Source organism: Centrocercus urophasianus, unplaced genomic scaffold (genome assembly GCF_019232065.1).
Source record: "Centrocercus urophasianus isolate 14NV4802_14NV808 unplaced genomic scaffold, USGS_Curo_1.0 seq_14, whole genome shotgun sequence".
Taxonomy (NCBI): domain Eukaryota; kingdom Metazoa; phylum Chordata; class Aves; order Galliformes; family Phasianidae; genus Centrocercus; species Centrocercus urophasianus.
In genome coordinates this window covers 32814740-32839259 of record NW_024884586.1, presented here as the reverse complement: position 1 = coordinate 32839259, position 24520 = coordinate 32814740, and the positions used below count along the sequence as shown (strand labels likewise).

General features: G+C 39.9%; 1 protein-coding gene across 3 annotated transcripts in view; it reads right to left on the bottom strand.

Moving 5' to 3' along the window:
* NRXN3 (neurexin 3) overlaps positions 1 to 24520 on the bottom strand; it is an 891094-nt gene that overhangs the window by 841265 nt on the left and 25309 nt on the right. For 2 of the 3 annotated variants that reach the window (XM_042814126.1, XM_042814127.1), the window contains exons 2-3: positions 18942 to 18959; positions 10557 to 10586 (exon numbers count right to left, since the gene is read on the bottom strand). In XM_042814126.1, the coding sequence (XP_042670060.1) occupies positions 10557 to 10586; positions 18942 to 18959 (48 nt within the window). Of the gene's footprint in view, positions 1 to 8616; positions 8629 to 10556; positions 10587 to 18941; positions 18960 to 24520 lie in introns of all 3 variants that reach the window. The other variant, XM_042814128.1, reaches the window with a different exon arrangement.

Below are 24520 nucleotides of genomic sequence, written 5' to 3'. Positions count from 1 at the left end.
CTGATTTCATGCACTGATCAACATTTACCAAACTTGCCTGATAGAACAGCACAAAGTTTAACCGAGTAGACTGATAGCAAACACCTGGGAAAAAAAGCAAGTAAGAAAGTATAATGGGCTAAATAAAGGTAATTTAGGAGACAAAAAAAAAAAAAGAAAACTAGCTCTTATCCACTATCGAAAAAACTAAGATACAGTATTTGGAAAATAAAAGAGAATTGCCATTAAGAGAAAGAAATCATACTTTTGGCTGACAATACATTAAGTGCATCCACCTCATAATATATTTACTCTATTAAGGACATACAGTGCAGCACAGCAGGAAATGAAGTGTCCACAGATTTCTCTAAAATACATCTGTATTAAAGATGGAGGCAATAGGTAGAACAAATAAAGTAAAAGAACGTAGTAAAGCAAAATCACTAATGATGCTTCCCATATCATACCTAGTAATATAAAATTGACTGAGAAATTGAAACAGTAAGTCTGGAATTGAGGACATTACACAAATCATTTTTAAAGAGAGCCCTATGGTTTGTAGATTCTAATTTTTCCAACTTCAGGAAAATAATTTTTTCATAGTCTGGCATACACGGTCTTCCACATTGTAATGAAAATGATGATCTGATCAAACTGCTGATGACAAGCGCCAGCAAGTGTTTACAGAAATATTCCAGGAAACAGATGAGTCTCTCCAGCAATTTCACAATGGAGAAAAGAAATCAGTGGATATTTAGGAACTGAATGAAAACAGCAGTTGGTGACCTCAGGGACAAAAAAAAAAAAAAACAACAAAAAACAAAAAACAAATTGAGAGCACCTTGCCTACAGACTTTGAGACTCTTTTTGGAGAAAAACTATATCATGAATGACCATGTGTAATTGAAAGTGGTCAGACAGATGTGCTATTGGGATGGCACAGTCAGTCCTGCAAGGCACTGGCGCTTGAGACATGTGCCCTTTGTCAGAGCTGGGAAATGCAAATGCACAGCAGTGCAAGGTGCTGCCCCGGGTTTTGTAAAAGCTTGCAACATCTTTAATGCAGAGCTGAGCAAGACCCTGTAATCCCTATGCCGTGATGCAGCAGCGTGTTTTCCCCACACAGGACAAGCAAACAGCTATGAAAAATCCTTTTATCAACATTCACAGAGCTGGAAAATAACTGTTCACAGTTTGATTCCTGACGTTACTGGGTGAACCAGGAATTGCTCAGAGAATTGGCAGCTGAATACACACGTAAAAGACAAAGGTTCTTCAGTGATATTTATTCTAGCCAAGTTTTAATATTTCAAGGCTTATAGCAACTAACTCTTTACATAATCAGCTGTAATTGTCTGATCCCAGCTGGTGATCAGCACATTCTTCATCAACCTGGTCATTATTAATACACCAGTAATTAGGGGAAATAAAGGTGCGTGATTTATAACGCTAGCTTAATGCAATTCTGCTTACCTAACAAGTCCACAGATCCTTTTAAAATACAATTATTTTAACACTGAAATTACACATTTTTGTTACCACAATAACAATCACAGAGCTGTCTGATTTGAGAATAAATACTGAAATGGTTTCTTGTCTTCAGTAAAAAGAATTTGTTCAATTAAAAGGAACCTTGTCTTGCTTTAGAAACAGTCTGACCCATAAGCAGCTCCCCAGTCAAGCTATGATTTGAGAGAAAAGCTCTATTAAAATGCATGCAATTGACAGAATCAAATCGTAAACACTTACCTACATATATTCTTCTTGCTCTACTGTTGGAGAGAAAGTGATATCTCAGGCACCACGGTGTGGTACTGCTTGGCAAATGCTGCTGACTTTTTTTAATGGTGACAACTATGTACACAAATTCTCAAAGTAGCAGTTCTGCTTGAAGCCTTTCCCCATACAGCAGTGCTGGTAAAGGGCCATTTCTATCAAAGACTTTGCAGTCTTTGACTTTAACAAGAGCAGAAATATGGTCATCATCATTTAGTGAGAATGATCCATAACCCCCTCAGGTTATTGTCAGAACAGCCTCAGAACCAGATTCTTCCCTGAACTATTGCTTTTACATCAGAGCAATTCCCCTCCTTCAATATCAGTTAAACCACAATAAAAGTTTGCAACACAATGAAGAATATGGCTCCTAAATACCATCACATCAAACCCCTTGGTATATAAAGCACATGAGACCAACATCTTATAGAAAATACTACTAAAATATGAACTGGGGACTTTGTCCTTGCTTGTACACAGTACATTCCTGGGTACAAAACACCTATCACTCCCACATGTTTCACTGAACGCTTAGGGAATGCAGCACCTCCAGCAAATCAACTTGCAGGATAAGTTGTGTGTAGCATAAACTTCCAAACAAAACTGCCTCTGAAACAAATGAATACACTAGAACCTGTGAGTGCTGGATTCACACAAATTCTTTGGTCTATGTGGCAGTATTTTTATCTTCCCTTGTTTATTGATCTATCAATACCAAGGCTTTCAAGACAAAAGTGGAAATGAAAGCCAGCAGTGGAAGGAGCTCTAGATCCATGGAAGAGGTGAGCATGTCCAAACAAAGGCAGCGTGCTGGGTGTCACAAATCCATCAGCATGTGGAAAGGGTGCAGAGCCAAAGAAAAAAAAAAAGTTTTTGTTGTTGTTGTTAGACATGGTGAAAATCACTCACCATTAGACATGACTTAACTGAGACAGAAGACAGTGCATGAGATAAATCAGATAGTTTGAGAAAGCATGACGTGCTTCACAGAAATAGATTTACTGCCATTTTATGGTATGTTATCCACTAATCTCTAGTCAAAATATTTACTAGCTGCTAAAGCACTGCACATAACACTGCTGTTTCTAAATGATTACTCCTGAGGCATAAGATCCAGCTTTCAGAGAACATATTTTCAAAACAGTTGAATACCATAAGGTTGTCACCACAGTCCACAAAAGGCCACAAGCATTGAAAAGGAAAACTCCACTCTTTCATTGGATTTTCTATTTTTACAGCACCATCTGATATGTGTGACAGGGGTCTATTTCCTACTTTGCTGCATTACCATAAAGGCAAGGAAATAAGCTATTACCTACCATCACTCCTCCCAAACATTATCACAGAGAATTATGCATTCACAAAATAGCATTAAGTATGAGAATTAGAGTCCATTTAAACTGCAGCTGTTCCTTCATTCCTAAATAGGTTCCTTAGATCAAAACTCCCCAACTGGTCTCATTGTAGAATATCCCTTTCAACTGGAAGAAGAAAAGTATATACATGTATATTTATTATTGGTATTTTCAGAGCATGCTTTACAGATAGCACGGGGAAGGAGTGTTATCACTACCAAGTAATGTTAAAATAATGATTTTTTTCTAAAAATACAATATAGTTTTTATCTTTCAGAATTGTGAATTTAAATTTTGATATCAAATTGTTTCTGGCAAAAGAAACAAACAATTTTTATTTTTTATTTCTACACCATTTTCAGAATCTCAGACTTCATTTATTTCAGGAAAATATTTTCCTTTTAAATTGTAGTGATATACTAACCCTGATGTAACGACTTTGTTTTAAACATGAAATCCAAATCTTGTATGTGCTGTGCATGGTGTTTCTTTCAGTTCTAAACCCATACCCTGGAGAAACCCACAAAGCTACACTCTGCTACTATCAAAGAAAATTGCTTATTATGTTTCATTTCCTTCTCTTTTTTTTTGCCTTTTTGTTATTGTCCATTGAAAAGGCTCCAATTTGCAGGGAAAAGCCACTCTCAAACCTAAACTGAAAATCTTAAATGCCAGGAAAAAGCACAATGTCTCTTTAAGAGTCAACAGTAAATTAACTTGCCCATAAGAGTGCAATAATTAGCAGTTAGTAGCTTATTAAAAGGATGGCAAAGGCCAAGTTGCCATCTGGGATCTCCAGTTTCTTGTGATTGTTATTATGTCAAGATGTGCAACTTGCATTAGCTTTCATGCCACTGTGCTTGCCCTTACTTTACATATAAATTTTAATGAAAGATACAACACTTTAAAAATCAGACGTCCATCAAAAGCACTATTAGGCTGGCTTTTACAAAGCATATGGCCTGTTTTGCTGCCTCTGCATCTCTACACATCACTGAACGCCTCCAATTTTAAAAAGAGGGAGAGAGGAGAAAAAGAAAAAAAAGGCTTTCAATGATATCAATTAAATATTCTCTTAGGGCAGTGAAACCTGAGCCCCATCAAAAGCAGAAGACTACACGACAGCATGAGAGGACAATATTTTAGCTCCTGTTTACACACAACAAAACCACAATGCCCTTAACTCTCCCAGGAATCATTCTTCTTAATAAAAATGAAAGCCAATCAAGAATCAGCTGTTTATTCACACACTGGAAACACACAGGCTTGAAACAAGGCAGCAGGAAAGAAAAAACAAATAAGCTACAAACAACAATGTACTTAACACATTTTTAAATATTTTATGCATACACATCATTCGTAAACACAAATATGTCCTAAAAAATTTACCAAAAATGTCTTACTGTGGACATATCCTAAAGTGTTATTTTATTTGTTTGCCTTCATAAATCTGTTCAGAAGGCGTATAAAATAAAGAATGTCTATGAGACATTTATTCATTTCTCTTAGCTAATGCTCAACATTTTAGTGACTTTATTCACCAAAGTCCTGAATTTTCATAAATCCTGGAGTATACAGAAATAGAATGAATTTCTTGCTAAACTGTTCCCCAGTATGAAATTCATCAACCATCAATCATTTGTAATTACACCTAGAGGAATTAGAATGTGTGTGGCTTTTTTTCCCCCTCAAAATGTAAAACAAGCAGCAAAGGCTTGCTTACAAAAAATGATTCCAGAAGAATGAAGTGTACATTTAAGAAGCCTTGGATCTGTCAAAAAGGTTTTATGGATTGGCTATTTGCTAGCCATATAATAAAATGCTTTATTTCTCAGTGATTGAAGTTGATCTTAAAACTGAATGTTGTCATCCTTGTAAGAATGCAAGAATTTTTATTTTCAAGAGGAAAACAAACCCAAAATTATACACTGAAAGTACTAAAGAAAGGACTGTAAGTGTAGAAACCAAAAACAATACTTGAATTTAAAACCCTCATATTAAGATATTTTAGAGGGTAAACAGAATAAGAGCCACTGCCAAGGCTGGCAAGATGAATGTAGTGTTGTTTTTCCCCTTGTATAATTAGATATTCATAGAGCACAAATGATTTAATTTGTTACTGATGTTTCCCTTGAAAATTTGCATAAGCCCTTGGCCACTCACATGGACTTATTCACATTGCTCTAAAATCCTAATGGTATTACTGACAGGGAGCTTGAAATCATTTTCCAGACCAATAAAGGCCAGTTCTTTCCTTCTATCCAAGTCCACAAGCATGATTTCATTTTTTCTGTGCCACTTCTTCCTGATCAATATTATTGAACAATTCAAAGAGATTACAACTTCACACTACTCACTGAGAGCAATGCTGATTATAAGACTGGAAAGACTTACTTGGGATACAGTACTTAGGGCCAAAAGAGATAATCTGATCTGGAAATGCTGAGTGCTAAGTGAGGAACTTGACAGTAACCTCTGGTCTACACAACATGCAACCAAAATACCCAATCCAGGAAATATGCAAGTACTTCATTGTTTATCTCTGACAAGGAAGAAAAAGTACGGAGAAAAACCTGCTTTGTGTTGAAAAATCAGCATGTGGCCTCACAGTTTGTCACTTTGAACACAGTGATGTTAGAAGAAGGACCCAGAGCTTTAGGGCAGAACCTGCAGGCTGAGCAGGTATCCAGCAACCAGCGCAACTCACTGTCATTCTTTCTTTCAGAGGACACAAAGGGCACTTTAAGCGTTTGGGGAAATCTAGGCTCTCTAAATGCAGTCCTATTCACAGTTTCCTTCAAGAAGACACAGGACTTCATCAATTAGCTGAAACTCACTCCCAAGAGAGCAACACCACGGAAGTGCAGTGTCCCAGCAAGAATATTGCCGATTTCCTTTGGAGGCACCAATCTCAGTAAAAGCAAGATCCAAACCAAGAGTGGTGAAAAAATAAAAACCACTACATATATATGAAAAAGAAAGGACAGCAAAAGCACAAATCATAATTTCTTTAACAAAGGCTGTCAAGAGAGCAAACGATATGGAAGAATGTGACTGTTACCTCTACTTCAATAGCAAATTACAGCTGGATATTTACCATCTCCTTCAGTACCATTTTCTTGTTAGAGATAAACTCAAAATAATTGCTCCTTAGTTATCTTCAGGAGAACAGCTGCATTCAGCAGTTCAAACTAAATCCTTACTGACCATCGTTTACTTCATCTCTGTAACCAGTTTCATACACTTAATAAAAACATGAACAGTGCACATAAATTTTAATGTAAACTCAATATAAGTGATGCATAGATGCTTTTCTTTATTCAATGACACCAGCCATTACCCTAAAATACCTACAACTTCATCTTCTTCAGCTTTTCAAGAACTTAAAGAATTTTTTAAAAGCGAAGGATGCAAAAGAAGGCTATTTACTAAGTGGAAGCAAATAATGAAAGATTCATTGCAAATGATGAATGCAAAGTCACAGGCTGCTACACCTTGTGAAGAGGCATTATGAAATCAAATACATAATACCTTTTGTCCGCTCACATGGCATGAGACATGGCAGCTGCCAGTTTTTGCTAACAACTATGAGAATGCCAAAAATATGAACCTTCCAGCTATAATCTGGTAGCACGTGCTACTGCTTTCTGTGAGCTGAAGGCCACATGTGGGTTCAGAATTATACAGCTTGAGTTCTCTGAAGGTAACATCATGTGTCAGAGAGTGACGGTTCTCTGATGAAGTCACTTGCTGTAAGTATAGCTAAGATTTACACATAGCTGGGAACAGAAACAATATTTTCACTTAGAGACTCAATAAATTGTTTTAGCACATACAAATTAATTGCAGACTATAAATTATAATCCTCATCCATATAATCTCATGTGGCAGTTTTCCTTCAGAGGAGGCTTTTCATTTAGTCCTACATGCTGTCCTGCAACATAAATGCCACCTGAGAAAAGGAAGAAACAAGCTGACACCACACTTTACACAACTTGTCCTAACCTACACTCCCCTTAAATCACACTAAGCCACACATCAGCTAACTCAATTATTGGCAGCTGTGTTGATAAAAATAACATTTTGTATGGTGTGCTTACAGCTTTAGGTTCTCACTTTTTTTTAAATCATGTGTATATGTGATTATCAAGTTTTGACGCTCACCTCTCGCTAAGATGGCTCTGAGTACAGCTCATGTATTATCCTCCGAAAAAATATTCTACTAATTTCATAACTTTTTTACCCCATTTCAATGTTTGTTAGAAAAGATACAAAATAAATTAGAATATTTTTTCAACCTCAAACAAAACAAATAATATTATGTGAGGTACTCCATCACAAAGAATCTAGCAACACAAACTTGTTATAAGAGGGCAAATCCTCATAAAGAAGAATAACATGAAGTGTTAAATAAGCCACGATGCTCCCCAGAATTCAGGTATGGAGGGAGTAGCAATAAGTGGGAAGAGAATCCTAGTGCCTCAAAAGAATTTAAGATGAAAAAAAATCCTGAGTTGTCATATCCTCCAAAATATATCATAGTACAATTAGTCACTTTATCCTCCAATGTCCTACTGCCATGGACACAATGAACATCCTCCAATGTGATCCAATCTTGCTGATAGATAGATCAGACTCTTCAGCAGTATATTAGTTGAAGATGAGTAAGCCTCAGCATAATAAAACCTTTTAATCTCTTGATCTCATCGGAAAGTAGGATGAAGAAATGGATTTTATCCTAGCAGCAGTGCTAGTAATTTATCAATTAATCTTCTCCCTTCCCACCCTCCACTCCAACTGGAGACCCACAGCAGGTTTGCAGCATTTTGCATTTTTGACAGCTTTGATTAAGGATGAATGAATGCCCTCTGCTTGCTTGAGATAGGTGTGAAATGCTGAAAAGCAAGTCTGAAGCCCCACAGCAGCCTTTCCACTTCATGCACTGTGCTGTACTGAGCTGCAGAGCAAACGGGCTCTCTGTTTTGCAATGCTGATCATTCCTGTCTATTCTGCAGCTCTTTGCAACTCAATTCCTCCTTCAAAAAACAAAAAACAAACAAAAAAAAAAACCACACATCTTTTTGCTCACAGGGAGAGGAAAATAAAGCAGAGATGGAGAAATGATACTACCAAAGACCTCCATGGCTGAAGAGCACTTGACAAAAGTAGGTCCTGCTTCCCCCCACACCAGGGTCAAAATTCCCAGCAGAGTCACCAGTACCAGCTCACAGGCCCTGGGTCCATCTGATTCAAGTGACTCTCTCACTTTGCCCCAGCATTATCAGTTGCAGACGGCCTGGCAGCACACAGCCTGCACAGGCAGGAAATAATATCTCTGAGAAAGGCCTCAAAGCATTTATCTTAATTTCTTCCGTAATACAAAGCCAAATGTTTTTTTAAAGCAACAGCATTACATTTCAAGATGATTCACATTCACAAAAGTACAATTTATCCATTGACAAACAATTTACAAATAATGAAGTCTTATAAAGAATGCAATCTCTACCTTTACTTCTACCTACAGACAGGAAGGTGCGTATCCAGTTAAGAGGAGGAAGAGAGGTGTCCATCATGGAGTAGGCAAGAGGAGAAAGAAGCATTAAAAAAAAAAAAAAAAAATTATCACTACACCTCTGGCCATACATATGAAAACAAGAAAATGAATATAGTTATACAGCAACCAAACCCAACAAAACAGAATCTTAAGGGAAAAACAAGAAAAGTCACGACTAAAGCACAAAGCAAGGCTTAAACACGTGACTGCAAAACCAGCAACTGCCTGGTTAAGCCCTTTGGCTTTAACTTGATTTTCTACTGAGAAATGCAAAGCTCTCATGCAATAGCACAGCACTGATATGCCCCATTCCACATCAAATTCAAAACAGCAAGGGAAACGACAGAATAGGACAGACAAAAATAAATATTGTGATAATATATTCACTAGACACATTTCATCTACCAAAACTAATGTGTTTGTATATAATGTTGACATTGCATATTTACACATATATACATTTACATATTTTATACCTTTTTTTGTAGAGATTAAATATTAAAAGGGAATATTTATGAGCTGGTTGGCAAGAAAAGAGAATCCACTGTTCCCTGGCACATTGTAGACAAATAAGGGTGGTTTCTTGACTATAAAAGAGCCATGACTACAGTTGAACAGTAAGAGGTCACAGAAGTAGCTCATTGCTTCCCAGAGCTTAGCCAGATGTTTCACACAGCAAGTACCATGGTCTTGACACCCGGTCCCTAAGAGACTAATTTCCTACCACATGGGAATGCTAACTCACTGAACATTGAGTTCCAGCTTCATTTCTGTTTCTTAAGCTTTAATGACCTCATAGGAGACATCTGCCTTGAACTACAGAACAACTGCTTATGTCCTCAGTATCTCTTATGTCTCATTGAGATATCATGCCCCTTTAATTCAAGTAACTACTTACTGTTGAGCCTTCACAGGCACTGTGTTTTTTGGATGTGGCAAAAATTCAATTCTGTACATCTAGTCTAGAAAAGCCACAGTGGACTTCAGAAGCAGTATTCCTATTTTTTCTCCACAGACAAATTGCGAGTCTGGTCTTTCTATCACAGAGTGTTTGGAAATCAAGTCTCCCTGTCCTGTTCTCATGTCTCTCTCCTCACACACCTCAACTAAGATTTCAACAATCTGACAGGTGCATTCACAAGATCAGAATGCATCACCAATACTTTAACTCCTCCCTGCGTACCTGTGTAAGCAAGATGCTGACACTGTTGAAGAAAATAGAATTACCTCCTTTTTGCCTCACTTCTGCTCATCAGCTTCTTGCTCCACAACCCACTAATGCAAAAAGGGGTCAATGATGCCATCATGCCACAACAGATTCCTAACATGGTCTAGTCTGAAATATTACAACATGAACTCTGATACAGGCATAGATCCCATTTGTAGCCCAGCCTGGGGTTACCCCTGTTCTTCTTCTAACCCGTTTTTTCTCTGTGCTGTGTTCTCTTTATTTTAAATTGCAGATACAGGATTTACAGGCCATTATACACAATTTTCCTCAGGATTCATAATGAAGTAGGATCATGCCATGAAGGCCATTAACATTTTTTTTTGTAATAATTGCACTCTTAAAGACCAACGTTGAGGTTTACATTTTCCAAGGAGTGGGAGTCATTACAGCTGGCACAAGAAATAAATGGGAACTCAGGTGGTCTGCATGGAGGGAGAAAACAGCTTTCCTTATTGTCAGTAGAATCATTTCACGCTCCCTAGACTCTCACTCCTGGGTCCCAGGCTGACAAGAAGCTACGTTCCCAGGCAAAAATGCAAATGGTTTGACTGGCACCCAGCAAGTCCGGCTCCTTTTATCATGCAAAGCTGAGCTCAGGGAAGAAGCACAAAGCTCTTTTCACAGTGAGTGACCGAAACAAAGAGAAAGTAGAAGGACATACCTTGTTCACCCATCATCAGGTGTGAGAGACCTTTGAAAGAGAGAAAAAAAGAAAGAGGAAGTAAGAAAAAAGGAACAAAACAGAGAAGAGGCAGCTATATACATGCACACATGTATTTGCTGTCCAGTGCCTCTCAGACTGGAGCTCACATACTTGAGCTAGATCAAGTATGGGTGTAGCACAAAGGACACACAGGTATTCAGGTGCTGCTTTCCATACTGAGCAGGAAAGCTTCCATCACAGGCAGAAGTGGGCTGTCATTTGCAGAATGGTAGCTCAGGCTTTCATCATATTCCCTGGGAAGCAACTCCAGAGGCACTGCACATCCATATGGCTACATGGACTGGAAGACCCCAAGAGCTTCAGTGGAGCTCCAACAGGGAGCATCGACTTTTCTGGAGAGATGCAGAAATAACTTTCTTCTACTGGAGATCTGAAATTCAAAGCTTCAGTGGTCAGTGAAAGGGAAGCCATGGTTCAATGACATCTGCCTCAGAGGAAACATCTGGGCTAAGTGCACTTACACACAAAGCTATGCTCATTCATGAATGTGATGGTCTAGCACATATTTTCAGGAGCAGATCAACACTCCTCACACACACCAGTACACCAGATCTGGTAAGGACTAAAAGTACATCTAACCTTGTTTTTTTTTATTTATTTTCTGTTAAGAATCAAGGATGCAAATTCTGAACTCTATAGCTAAAGCTACACCAGTTTAACAATTTAAGGTATAGTCAGGAAACAATACAGTTCTCAGAGGTGACAGTCACTGCCAGCTCTGTGGTAGTCTGTGGGCTAGCTGAAGTCTCTCTCTCTCTCATGACTCTGACATAACCTTGTTTGTCCCAATTACAAACAATTTCCACACCCAGCTTACTGTACAGCTGTATTTTTTTTACAAATATCCTTTAGACACTATTAAAAACATGCTCTTCCATCAAACACCAGATGACCTATCCATTATGTGGCACATTACTCATGAAACTAACAAAATACAAAACATACAAAAATCGAAGTCCTATCAACTTGAGCCATGAGTGACACCTCCCACACATAGTTCCCTGACCTTCTCTTCAGCTTGATTCCTCCTTTACATCTCCTACCTCACGCAGCCCTTAATACAGCAGAGATTTTAGTGCATGCATAGCTATGCACAGTCATCCCTACCTGAAGTGAGTTTATTGACCAAACAAAGCTGCGACTTCTTTAATTTCATGGAGACTGAGAGGTCAAATGAATTTATTAGAATTAAATTTTTCAACAAGCAGCATGCTGAGTTTGAATTTGTTTATTTATCTCCCCTTTGTATTTTTTTTTCTTATGCATTTGCTGAGAAATCTAAAACCCAGATCATTCCAAGAGTATGTTCACCCACAGAGAACTCCAAGCCAGATAAAGGGATTTATAATTGTAAAGTCTAAGGAATGCAAATACCTTAACGTTCTTGAAGATTACTGTGGATTTAGAAAAATAATCAGAAGCACAACATAGCTTTCGATGGTTTTTAGTTTAGTTTTGGCTATAAATAAACATAGCAGATTTGATATTGTAGGATGTATTTCTGCTCTATGTTACAAGATATAATTTCAGTGATTAGTATTTCTGTGCTAAGAGGGTAGGTTGTATTTGTGCCTATGTTTATGGCCACTGAGCCCATCATTCTTGAAATGCAAATCGTAGCCCAACCCAACCGGGTGCTTGAAAGTCATACAAAAGTCATTGTAAAAGGCCAGGAGAAGAAAAAAGTATAATTGTTAGGACCAACAAAGCACAGAGGTGCAGTAGCAGCAGTGTCCAGTTGGAGATGATGGACACCAACAAAGAGAAATCTCCACAGAGTAGATGGCAGAAACCTGCACTAAGCACTCTGAATCACATCTTACATGTGACCTCTTTCTCTCTGAAGAAGCCAAGAGGAGCTATAAAAATCCCCAAATGTCAGGAATGTCAATATAATCTCTTCCCATCCTCAGAAATTCAGTGCTGTATGCCTCTTCTACCAGGCCCATCAGCCAGACACAGTCCAAAGTCCCTCGCTTGTAGCCCAGAATCAAGAACACTTCCCAAACACACTTGCCCTTCTGGCCCACAGCACGGGCTTGGTGTGAATCTCTGTGAGAGGAAGTATGAGCTCTTAACTTGTCCACTGATACTGATCCCTGTTTTAGCTAACATTAACACCAACAGAATTCCAGATTCATTATTAGATACAATAATGTAATGAAACAATTTACCAATACTCCTCATCTGAAAACTTTCCTTCCTTGCATTGTAAAGTAGGCACGAAAATGAATGAATTTATCCCAGTAAAATATAATTAACAACTGAAACCTTCAACTTTGGGGAGCTAAAATCTGTGACATTTGCAGCATGTACAACAAAAACCTTGAATTAGTCACAGTAAAATCAACACAAAACATGAACTGACATCATTGTTTCACCTTTGCATCAATTTCAAGATACAACAAGGTACTAAAATATTTTCATATCAGAAAAATCAAAGTCATCTTCAGGTGGTATAGGGTAGCACTTCTTGTTGGAGGGCATGCAGTAAGTGCAAAAGGTCTGAGGAGTGTGCAGATGCAGACCTAAAAACTAGACCAGATTTTGCCACAACACTGGGGACATTTATCACTGTGCTATTTGGGCATTCACTGTAAAGCTAGAAAAGCTTTCGGCCAACTCAGGATACTAACTGAACTCGTCAAGCCCCAAAACATGTTATTCACAAGTACAATCACAGCTTGGGTCAACAGGCAACCCATTCCAGGGGAATGCTATATGAAATCTGAATTTTCTCCTAAATTCGGGTGAAATATGTTTCAGCCTTCCCTTTTAATCCTAGATTTTTTCCAACAAGAAGCCCCAGCTGAAGCCGTAGGGCTGTAATCCAGCAGCACACAATTGGGAAAAGGTTGGAGCAGACTTGCATGAAACACCATGGTCAAGAGCTGAGTTTTTTCTTAACAGATGTTATCAGTCCTACAGTAATCTATTGGCTACTTCCCAAGAAAAATGATAGGCAGCAAGTTCAAAACATAACATCAAAGCCAGGGAACTGGTGACTTGCTGTTCTTGAACTACAGACGTGAACCACAATAAGGGCTTTGGAGGGAGGCTCTCAACAGGTTTCTTAGACAATAAGCATCTGCTTATCATACAACTCTGCTTACTGGCCATGATCTATGCCTGCTACGACTTTTCCTATTCAGACTTGGGAGTTTTTGTTTTTTATATATTTCTTTAACCTACTACCAAATCAATATAATTCTCTTAAAGGTTAATATTAATCTCCCTTGATCTCAAAGCAATGCTTCAAAGAACTACATTTAAAAAAAAAAAAAAACACTCTGAGCCATCTGCTTTCCATATCAAAATAGTAGAATTAAGTAGCACTAATTGTATAAAGTATCAAGGGCCAATGCTGGATTCTTATGAAGCCAGAAGGACACTTTTAAAAGTAACTTCAGAGTACAATAGTATGAAAGACCGATGTAATTAAGCAGCAGACTCGTCTTTAAGAATTCACTAGGGGCAATCGGCAGAATGGAAGAGGGCATGAAGGAAACCTTGAAGCCAGTTTGAACTTCATCCCTCACTTCCCCTCAGCACTGCATTTGGGCACTTAACATTTAAAAAGGAAAAACAAAACCACTACAACCTAAGAAGGTGGGGAGAGAACAAAGCACAGCTGACAGTGACAGCAGATTACAGCAACAAAAAAAAAAGATGGACTCCCTCAACTAGTTAATTACAGCCTGTCCCATGACACTGGGCCCATGCTCTGGGAGTGAGCACATGTGAGTGGGTGTGCACACTGCTGAATTGTTCTGTTAGGGTGGGCAGACTCCCTTGTAATGATGCTGCCAGATGAATAGCTCAAAAGCTCATAATGGAGGGAAATTAGGCCGGCAGGCAGCAGAGCCAGCCAGCTCTCCCCAGAGGCAGACTTATCCACAAGTGATGCTTTCCTGGGTACCAGTCCCCCTGACCCATTCAAACAGTAACAGATGCAGTATGTGTCTCCCACTCCAGCACACACATGCAAGTCCTTTATGGAGTTAGTGAAGAAATAATGCAAACCATGGTTTTTTAAAAAATAACACATTCAGTAAAGGAGAGCACTCTGATAAGTGATGGGCTTTGTTCTTTACACTTCCTATCCTAAATTTCTGGAAGAAGTTCTTGCTTAGGAAACAAGCTTCTTTCCTCTCTGAGCCTTCCTACCTCATTTCCCTCAGCCATTCCCTCTTTTAGTTGGAAAGGAGAGTTTCTTCCCTCAGGTATTTAGCATAAAATAAGCATCTCAAGGTTTTCTAAATATCAAACAGCAAGGAAGCACCCTAAGAGAACCCACATACCAAAACCTGTGCATTCCCAGCAAGGCCAAAGGATGGGACTCAAGATAAGGAGCAAAAGCCTTGTATGGAGTGATGTGAAAAAACAGCTAAAGAAAAAAATCATTCTGAGATCTAGTTCAAATCTTGTACCTGCTAGACAGATCAGCTCTGCCAAGAGGTTGACCTGATTTGCTGGCTGCTGGCATGTACAACACCCATTTCATATAACCAAGCAAGCAGCAGCACAGGCTGGGGAGCAGTCATTTTTGTTTGATTCATCTATGAGGTGCTCAGCAGCCAAGGGGCCTGCAAGGAGCCAGCTGGGAGCACAGTTCTGTTATTGTAGCTAGAGGCCCACTTCCAATCCAATTACACATAGCAGCTGTTCTAGCTCCACTTTTCCATCCCCTTTGCTTCCCTTGCTATATAATTCCAGAATAGGTTTTGTCATTATCAGGAGCAGTAAGTCAGCATGAGTGACATCAAGTCTGAGTGATCAAGAGAGAAATAGCGTGAAACGGGAGCTGAAGAGAAAGTCATTTATCTCGTGATCCATGGGCAGAAGTAGACATCAAATCACATGAGGAGGGTTAGGAAGAGGTTGGTGTTTGAAAGCATGAAAATACAGATGCAAGTATTAGCAAAGATGACCGCATGCAGAAGAGAACATATGCAGGAAGCAAGAGCTGAGGGTGAATGCATTTTCTGGACAGCAGATAAGATGTAAATCAGTGTAAATCAGAGCACCTGACCAAATCGGCATACAAGTAGGAAAGGCAGTACTATCAAGCACAGATTAGGATTCCTCAGCTTAGAAATGAAATACCTGACAATATATAGAGATTAATTCCCAAATAACACAGAACAGGTGAACACAGCATTTTTTCCCCTATTAGCCAGTAAACAAGGAGAAGGAGTCACTGAATGAAATTCTCAACTAACAGCTGTAACAACAAAAGGAACTACTTTCCACAGTTGCCTAACTAAACAACAGGCTACTGTACAGGAAAAATATTTATAAGCAGGTAAGGAACAAAAGCCTCAAAGCGTCCAAAGAAAACAGGTCATTAGATGACTGTAAATACACCATGATTCAGATGCAACATTGTCAGGTCAGGAAGTCCTTAGGGCAGTGACCACCAGAAACTATGAAGATATACCAGAAAAAGAGCAATGCTAGCTTTGTTTCTTAAAATTGTTCCACAGCATCTGCTTTGAAAGAAAGAGGCTTCTGGACCTGGAATTCTTGTTCTAAACACAGTCATCACTAATGCTATTTTCTCACAAACGGATGGGCATAGAACTGAAAAACATTAACATTTCAGTGCAAGAGAATCCTGTTTGTGGACAGTGCATCTGTAAAGGACATGCAAAACAAGAACAGTGGTAGCATCTGTAAAGAATATATGCTGTTACAAAGAGCTTTTGACCACCTGTGCAAGTACCATTGAAGGCATGGCACAGGTGGTTTCTGCTGTTTGGTATCTAATACCTTCTGCAAATAGGAAACCTCAAATAGTCTGCCACACAATTCACGTGTATTCATGCCCAAGAAGCAGAATTCACATTCAAGGAAGCAAAACTCAGCATATGGGTACCACTTAAACAGAGCTTGAAAGATTAAAAACCAGATGAAAAAACTGCTAGTATGCAGAGGCCCTTGACAAGCATGAGCATCCTTATTGAAGTCTTGCTCAGGCAAACAATGACTAATTTCTCCTCAGGACCCTAACTAAATCATTCCTAGGGTTGTGTCCATTCAGTTCATCCCTACTACATCTCTGTTCACTTTGAAAAAGACCACCTTGCAGGAACTGCATCCAGCAGAGCCCTCTGCTGTGGTCCCCACTGCAGCCAGTCCCAGCCAATTCACAACCATCTTCTACTGAAGGATTAGCTCTGACCAGTCCAATTGACAAGAATATTCATTCAGTTAATCAATGGTCCCTTTACAGCTGTTCTGCTGCCTGTGGGTAAACAGCTACCAGTAGATCATAAAATCCTTAATTTATATTGCAAACTGTGAATGGTTAAAGAAACCATTTTGGCAGGACTCTGTGGCTCCATCCTCACAACCTGGGTAGCTAGATGAAAGGGAAGAACTAAAAGCTCCATACAGCTCAGTAGAGGGAAGGTCCACAGCAAAACCCATGGGGGCAGCCCAGGCATGCAGCAGCAGCTGTGCTCTTCCCAAGAGGAGCTGAGCAGGTGGATATGAAGTCTAGGAGCAAGCAGCTACAGAGCCTTATAATTAGAGGTGGGAAGCTGTCGGAATGAGAACAGACACAGATGACTCCGACAGTACATGGAAGAGAGCATCCAAGTGTGACTACAAAGCCATGTGAGAAAGTACACAAGCAGTAAGAATGAACACATGTATCAGTGATTAGGAGAATAAAAATAGTACATCCAAAAATACAAATGAAAAGGATAAGGGAGAAGTGAGGCAGAAGAACCCATCTGCAGAACAGAAAGATGCACCACTACGTGGGACCCACAGCATGGTCCCGGCTTTGTTGTGCTGCCTCTCTCTGCCTGGGCTCCTATCAGTGATGCAGTTCTCCTCTGCACACCTTGGAGATGGCCCTGCTGTTGTGCAAGACAACGCTTGCTCGCAGCATATCACAAATAAGAGAGCTGTGTTTTGGTAGAGCATAGCAACACCATACCTTCCCAGTTCAAGCACTCTCCACTGCCACAGACACCAACAGCTTCAGGCTGTGGTGGGGAAGACCTGTGGCACTGAGCCTTTGGTGCTTGTTCTGGAAGATCCTCAGATCCCAAGGGTGACAGGAATCCCTGCACACCTTGGACTGGAGCAGGAAAGATGCATGTTCAGCCCCTGCAGGTTATGGTGTACAGAGCCTTTTTTTCTGAGGCATGCCAAGCAACATCTGCCATTGGGCCACTTTTATTCCTATTACTGTTACTTAAGATGCACACAGACTGCAAGGGATCTTGGTACAACAAGGTGACAAGTGACAGCAGTCCCAAGGGTTAAAAAAATATACTGAAATTACTCAAGCTGCTGGCCTTCACTGCACCTTTCTGAAAAGTTCCACAAAACCTAATTGTCTATTGGTAGAAAAGAAGCAAACTGAAAGGAAAAATCATTCCAGCCTCAAGTTGGGTATAGCAAATACTACGCATAAAGTGAAAAAGAAAAAGCTTCAGTTCTCTCATCATCCCACCACACCCCTAGAAACACTACTGCTTGGCTCTCATTTCCATTTCACACAATGATAAACCAGGTGGTGCTGCCTGAGCATGAGAAAAAAAAAAAAAAAAAAAAAAAAAAGAGTTTCCTAAGCTTCAGTGGCCAGCAGAGTAAGGTACTCTAGTTCAATTAACTCCTGTAGCTAAAGCTGGAGGAACTGGATCCATGCAACAATGAGAAAACAATATAGAGAGGGAGGCTTGGAGTTCTGTGTGGTAAAATGTTTCCTATGGGAAGAATTCCCCAAGTAAGCAACGCAATTCTTTTAAATGAATTATTAGCACACTGTAGGGAACAAAAGCCTTCAGACCTAAGTAAAATCATACATTTACATTTGGCCAGAAACATCCTCACTTTTTTTTTTTTTAAACCTAAAATAAGAACAATAAAACCCTTTGTTAGGGGAAATGAACACCAGGTGGTTTTCAGCAGGACTAGCAAACAGAGCAAACTATGCTAGGAGCAGGAAGATGAGCTAGATTTGTATTCCTGCACATATACATATAAGAAAAACTGCATATATAATGCAGTGTTTAATGCCATCTTATTAGCAATACAACCAACTTTTTAAATGCCATTTTCATTCAGAAAACATCCCTTTAACTGACCAACACAGCTCAATTTCAGAAGAAGAATGTTTTATAGCAGTGAAAGTCACAAAGTCTTCCTTTCATCATAGACTTTGCAATCCAGACCTTGTGAAATCCAGGATGGAGATCTGTGCTGAACGCTCCCAGGAGGCCAGATGAGGTTTCTGCCCTTTGTAACTGCCCACAACCAACTCTGCAAAGAGCAGCCCTTCAGTTTGCTGAAGGTAATACTTACCTGGAATGTGATTGACATCTGTTGAAGTATTTTCATGGCAAGCAGAAGGGAGAAAAGGAGAAGAGAGAGAAGAGAGAAAAGCCATTAGAGAGTCACACAGCAACTCAGCATCCTTGCATGGAAATCAATTTCATGCAAAACCAGAAGTAATTAGGTTTGTTAGAAGGCCACCCATCTGCAGCCAAGCACTCAGCCATGCAAGGGAGAAGGTTTTGACTCCCTCTCCACTGTGCATGTAGAAGTGAATCCACCGTCATATCTGTCCGGAGAGAGTTCCTGTAAGAACACTGGTTAAAATATTCCAGCTTTCACACACAAATGCAAAAGGAAGAAACAAAACCTACCTGCCTGCAGTAGGTTTCCAGTGCACATAAATTCAAGCAAGTTTTCAGAACAAATAGAAAGTAACCTGCTCCCCTTTTATGAGGGGCCATGTGAATTTATGACCAGGTGCAAGACACTCAGTCCCAAAGTCCAGAAGAGAACCCATTCCTTTTCATTCCTCCTGCCCATCATTCTCAAGAAATCCCATCCTTCATTGCAGACAATAGTAGTGGTGGGGGAGGAGCATCATGGGTTGGCACATCCCATGTTGTCTTTCCACAGGATGTGGAATTCAGACCAAGTGGCATTCAATACTTTCTCCTTTGTTAAATAGGACCACTTTTTGGACTCAATCACATAAATCCCAGAATAAATTAGTCTTCCAAAATACACATGAGCAAGGCTATGTAAATAAGGATAATAAGGATAACGATCACAGAAAGGTGCATCTTTGAATGTAGAAGCCTTTTGGTTTTTTTTTTGTTTGCAGAGCCCAGCAAACCCAGAGAATGTGCTTTTAAAAAAAAGCCTCTTACATCTTTTTTAGCATCCCATGTTATGTCTCGCTCTGAATAGCCACACTTACAATCCCACAAGGGAAGAACCTCTGAAATGCCAGAAACCTTCCTTCTAAGGCAGTCCTCCAAAGAAAAACATGAATTTGCTTGCAGAAACAGTGGGGCCAAGTCCCTCCATAGCATTCCTCCTTGGAGGCCTGAACCTTGCCCCAGGAGCTGCACTGTTGCAGGCACCATCCTTCAGGAAAGGCTTCAGAGCACTACATTAACCCTTCAGGTTCCTACAGATCCAAGAACATTTCTGCCAGAAGTCCAGGAGCATGACATGCCAGGTGCTTTGGCTACACACCAAGGTCTAAGAATGTATTCTCCTTCCCTGAATATCCCCTCCAACTTCTGTCAGTATCCTCCTGTCCAAACCTACAATATTCCTATGAAACCACTTCCACTCGTTGTCCCAAGACACATTTTGAAGGTGAGTGATTGATTCCTGCATGCGTTGCTTTTTGTTTATCACTTTGTAATGATTCCAGATTCACTCGAGGTAAAGTCCCTGAGGCACACCACACATACCAAACCATCCTTTGCTAAGGAAGTAATAACCCAAATAAAACAATGCACAGAGCAGGGACTGCTGCACCCTCATTTAACTTCCATAGCTTGTACTAAATATATATGCCAGATCTGGTGAGCGGTTTTTGTTGCCTCTCCTTTTTCAACTCATAACAGTACCTAGGATCTGGTGTCATGGCACATGAACTCAGACAAAAACCTACTATTGAACAGCTGCTTGAAAAATAATTTTTTAGACAGAAAAAAAAAAAAAAAAACAAGCATCAGACAGCAGCACATGCACTAAGGATGGAAGGCAAAATAAGATGAGAACAAAAAGGAGTAGACCTTTACCACCACTGCAGAATACAAACATATCAAAGAAACAAGTCCACTGAAGGACTAGAACCAAGGTGTTTTCGGGAAAAATCAGAGTTGCAATCAGAGATGATCACATGTTTCTGAAGTAAAAGATGAAAGAAGGAACAGTGTAAGATACCCCAATTATTACTGATAACCCAGCAGCTGCTCTAGTGTCTGCTCCAAACAAGTACAAGGCTCCAGACCCACATGCATTCTCAGACAGCACCACCACAGCCAGGCTGCCCCAGGACCCAGGGAACAGCAGGCAGCACCAGCAGGGCGTGAGCTCCAGGAAGAAACCAAAGTGTGCTTGGAGGATAAATAGGATCACCAGAGAGAAAGGGCAAAAAGAGAAAGCAAACCAAGGGTGAGGAAGCACATTAAGCAAGTAAGAGAAGAGGCAGTGGGCTGTAACTGATAAACTGCTTTAACTAATACTTATTTAACTGTGTGTGAATTAAACAGGTCATGAAGTTGTTAAAAAAGGGAACAATTAAGTGTTAAGAGCTACATGAGCATCTTCCTAGTATTTCAATGCCAATTAACCAGGCAGCCAGCAAGGGATTTCCATTTACCTATATGCTTAATGCAGATGTCTCTAAGAGCAGGCATCTCTGAACCTGATTGGTTTTATACTTAGCTTTCTTTTTCCTCCTCTTTTTCCTTTTATTCCTTTTTCTGGGGGGGGGGGGGGGGTGAGGGATGTCTTCACACAACATGATTTATAAGTACACTAATTGCATCATAAAAGCTAGTTTGCATTTCTGTGACACTTTTGCATTATTTACCTACTTGGCAGCCAAAGTCATTTAGAGGTACTGCTTTCCTACAATAAATACAAAGGGAGTTTCCTGTATTGCAGACACCCCCCCATGTGGTATCTGCTAGCAAATGCTGCTTTCAAATGGTGAAATTTTTATTTTAAAACACACGTGAGAAAGCACTGCTTTCTTTGGTAACACAAAAAATGGCACATAGCCAGTCAGCCCCCACAGAAGACCCTACAACAAGTAGGGAAATGGCATGCAATTGGAATTGCCATGCCAGTCCTCCCAGGGAACCCCATAGTATCTTTGCAGTACAGGGTCCTGCTCAGCTTTGAAGCACAATTGAAAGTGTGGCTGCATATATCTACAAAAGAAACCCTTAAGCAGAAACCTCTGATGACATGTTCGTACAGGGCTGGTGCCTCCCCAGTTGGAAGAAAGCCTAAAGAATAGAAATTGCAAATACTGACAACAGAACCATAGCTGGGGAGATTATTTGACTCTCCTTCGGTCCCTGTCATCTGAGACATTCTCTCAAATTCTCTTCATGGTTTTTCTGATTTGTTTTTAAAATGGCCATTTCAATACATCACTTCTCACCTTCCATCAGCACTACCCTCCTCCCACTTTGAGGGTCTCTGACCTACCACACAGACTGAGGAAGTGCAGCATTCCCCAATGAAACAAGGAGCATGTAGAATTCATGGCCATCAACCAACCTGTGACTGTGGGACATGCTGCCATGCAGACGGAAGTTTTCCAACTTTCTACAGCTCAGAGCATTTCAACCACAGAAAGGCCTGCCTCTTCAGAAAAGATGGGTTTTGCTTTATCCTATGACAAAGACTTACTTCAATTTATTTCAATTTACTGTCTCTTTGTAAAGGGCTGCACCTTAGCTAGGTTGCAAGAGGAATCAGCAGACTTCTGCCTTTCTCTGGTGCAGCCCCAGCCACTTGGGTGGGGTGAAAGGGAAAGGAGGATGGCAGTGATCAGGAATAACAAAGCTAACATTAGATCAGATCACTACAGCACCTCTAACAGAAACAACTGAGCTAATTTTTGTTCTCATATTTTTTTTTTTTTAATAAGTTTAGTAATAATGGAAAATGTCATGAGAGCACCCTTTCCTTTCTACCTGGAAAACAGAGGAAGTACAGATTTGTGGTACACACTGGCCCTATCAACTCACATCACCATGACTTGAACAAACATGTCAAACTATTGGGAACCACTGTTGGTGCAAAACTGTGCAGATTCTTTGTCTTCTTCAGGAAGCAGTGCAAAAACTGCAAAAAAAAAAAAAAAAAGATTGCTCTGGTAAAACCAGTCTCAGTAATGAGACCAGTCCCAAGAACCAAGAATCATCTTGGTAGTCTGTACTCACACAGGAAATAGGCATCTTGTACACTATTTATGGCTGATTAAGTTAAAGTCCTGCCTCAGGTAAGTTTAAAACAGAGTTAGCATTCACTGTGATAGTGTTGTGATCCCATTCTATATATTTACTTAACATCATTTGTCTTACCATGGTATCTTTCCACTGATTCCAGTGGAACTGTGACAGATGAGACTAGTTCTATTTATGAACATTCATGATACTGGGACAAATCCAAGACCACTTGAGTCTATGATGTCAGTCAGTGAGCTGCATGCTGGGATCACGAAGAACTTCACAGTACTAGCAGGTGTAGGCCTTATTGTCTCACTTCAGAAGAATAGAACCCTGTAATTTATGTTAATGAAGTGTTGAACACTTCTGATTTTATTCAGCAGAGACAAGTGGTGACACATGCACAAACAAGTTCATTACTATCAATTACTTTTCTCTGTGTCCTTTGTCCTATGGGATCTCTTAGGCTGCAGCTTCTTGAGAATAGTACTCACTGATACATTTCATAGAATTGCATACATTTGTGGTGCTGTCCAAAGAGCGTATACTTGGGATCCCAAAACACTTATTAGCTGTGATATAGGGATCATTCATCCAGTACTGAAATGTAGCCAGCTCTGAAATGAAAGACGCAGATGTTTAACAGCTTATACAAACGCCAACAGTTTAGTATGTCAGAGTTAGAACAATAAGAGCTACTCAAAAAGGCAGAATAAAACCTTACCATAACTTGACTGATTCTATTAAAAGTACAATGCTGTTCTGAAACGTTTCAGATTTTAATGAGGTGAAGAGATTCTTACCTGAATTAATAACATTGATTTGATGCCTCCCATTCTCCACACTCAGCCTGGTTCCACCACTATGAATTTCAGGGGCACTCCAGGGGGCCAAATGCGAGGTTTACTGGCACGCACCTCAACAAGTCACCCCCTAAAGCACACTAGGTGTAAACAGATTCTGTGCCTAATAAAGAAAATGGATACTCTACTGCGAAGGGCCAAACTTCCTCCTCTCGGGCAGTCAAGATACCCAGCAGAGTATAGCTAGCTAAGAAGATATTTGCAAAAAAACATTGGGCTTGCTACAATTGCCTGGCCACTTAGAGCGATTCCAAAACAAGATGGCATAGAGGGATTAAATATGCCTGCCACTCAAAAAACACAGTTACTTTGCTCCAGTAAGAGTGAAAAACAAAACTAAAGTCAACATAAAGTTAGAGAAATGCATTCATAATTATCCCTCTAATTAACTCTGTATCATTACTATTCTTAGATAAAGCTGCTCACTGATTTCACAGCTTTCAGTGAAAGTACCATCCCCTCCCACACATCCCAACAAATATGTTCATATACATTCTTCAGAGTCCTGACTACACTGCCAGGGAAAAACTCTATTGTTCTGTAGTCTTCCACTAGCAAAAGAACTCAACTGGAAATTACTTGATGCTCTCCAAGCAATCTGTTGATCTTCACTGCCTAGATATGTTGTCTGATCACTCCAGGATGAAGATTTTAGTGTTTCATCCTAGAGACCCAAACACTAGGGGAAAATACATCTTTTTCCTCTATTTCACACAGCACCTCCATATACCTCTGTTCAGCCAGCTATGTCCACAGTCCTGTATAGCACACAGGGATACATAACCAAAACTTCTGAAGA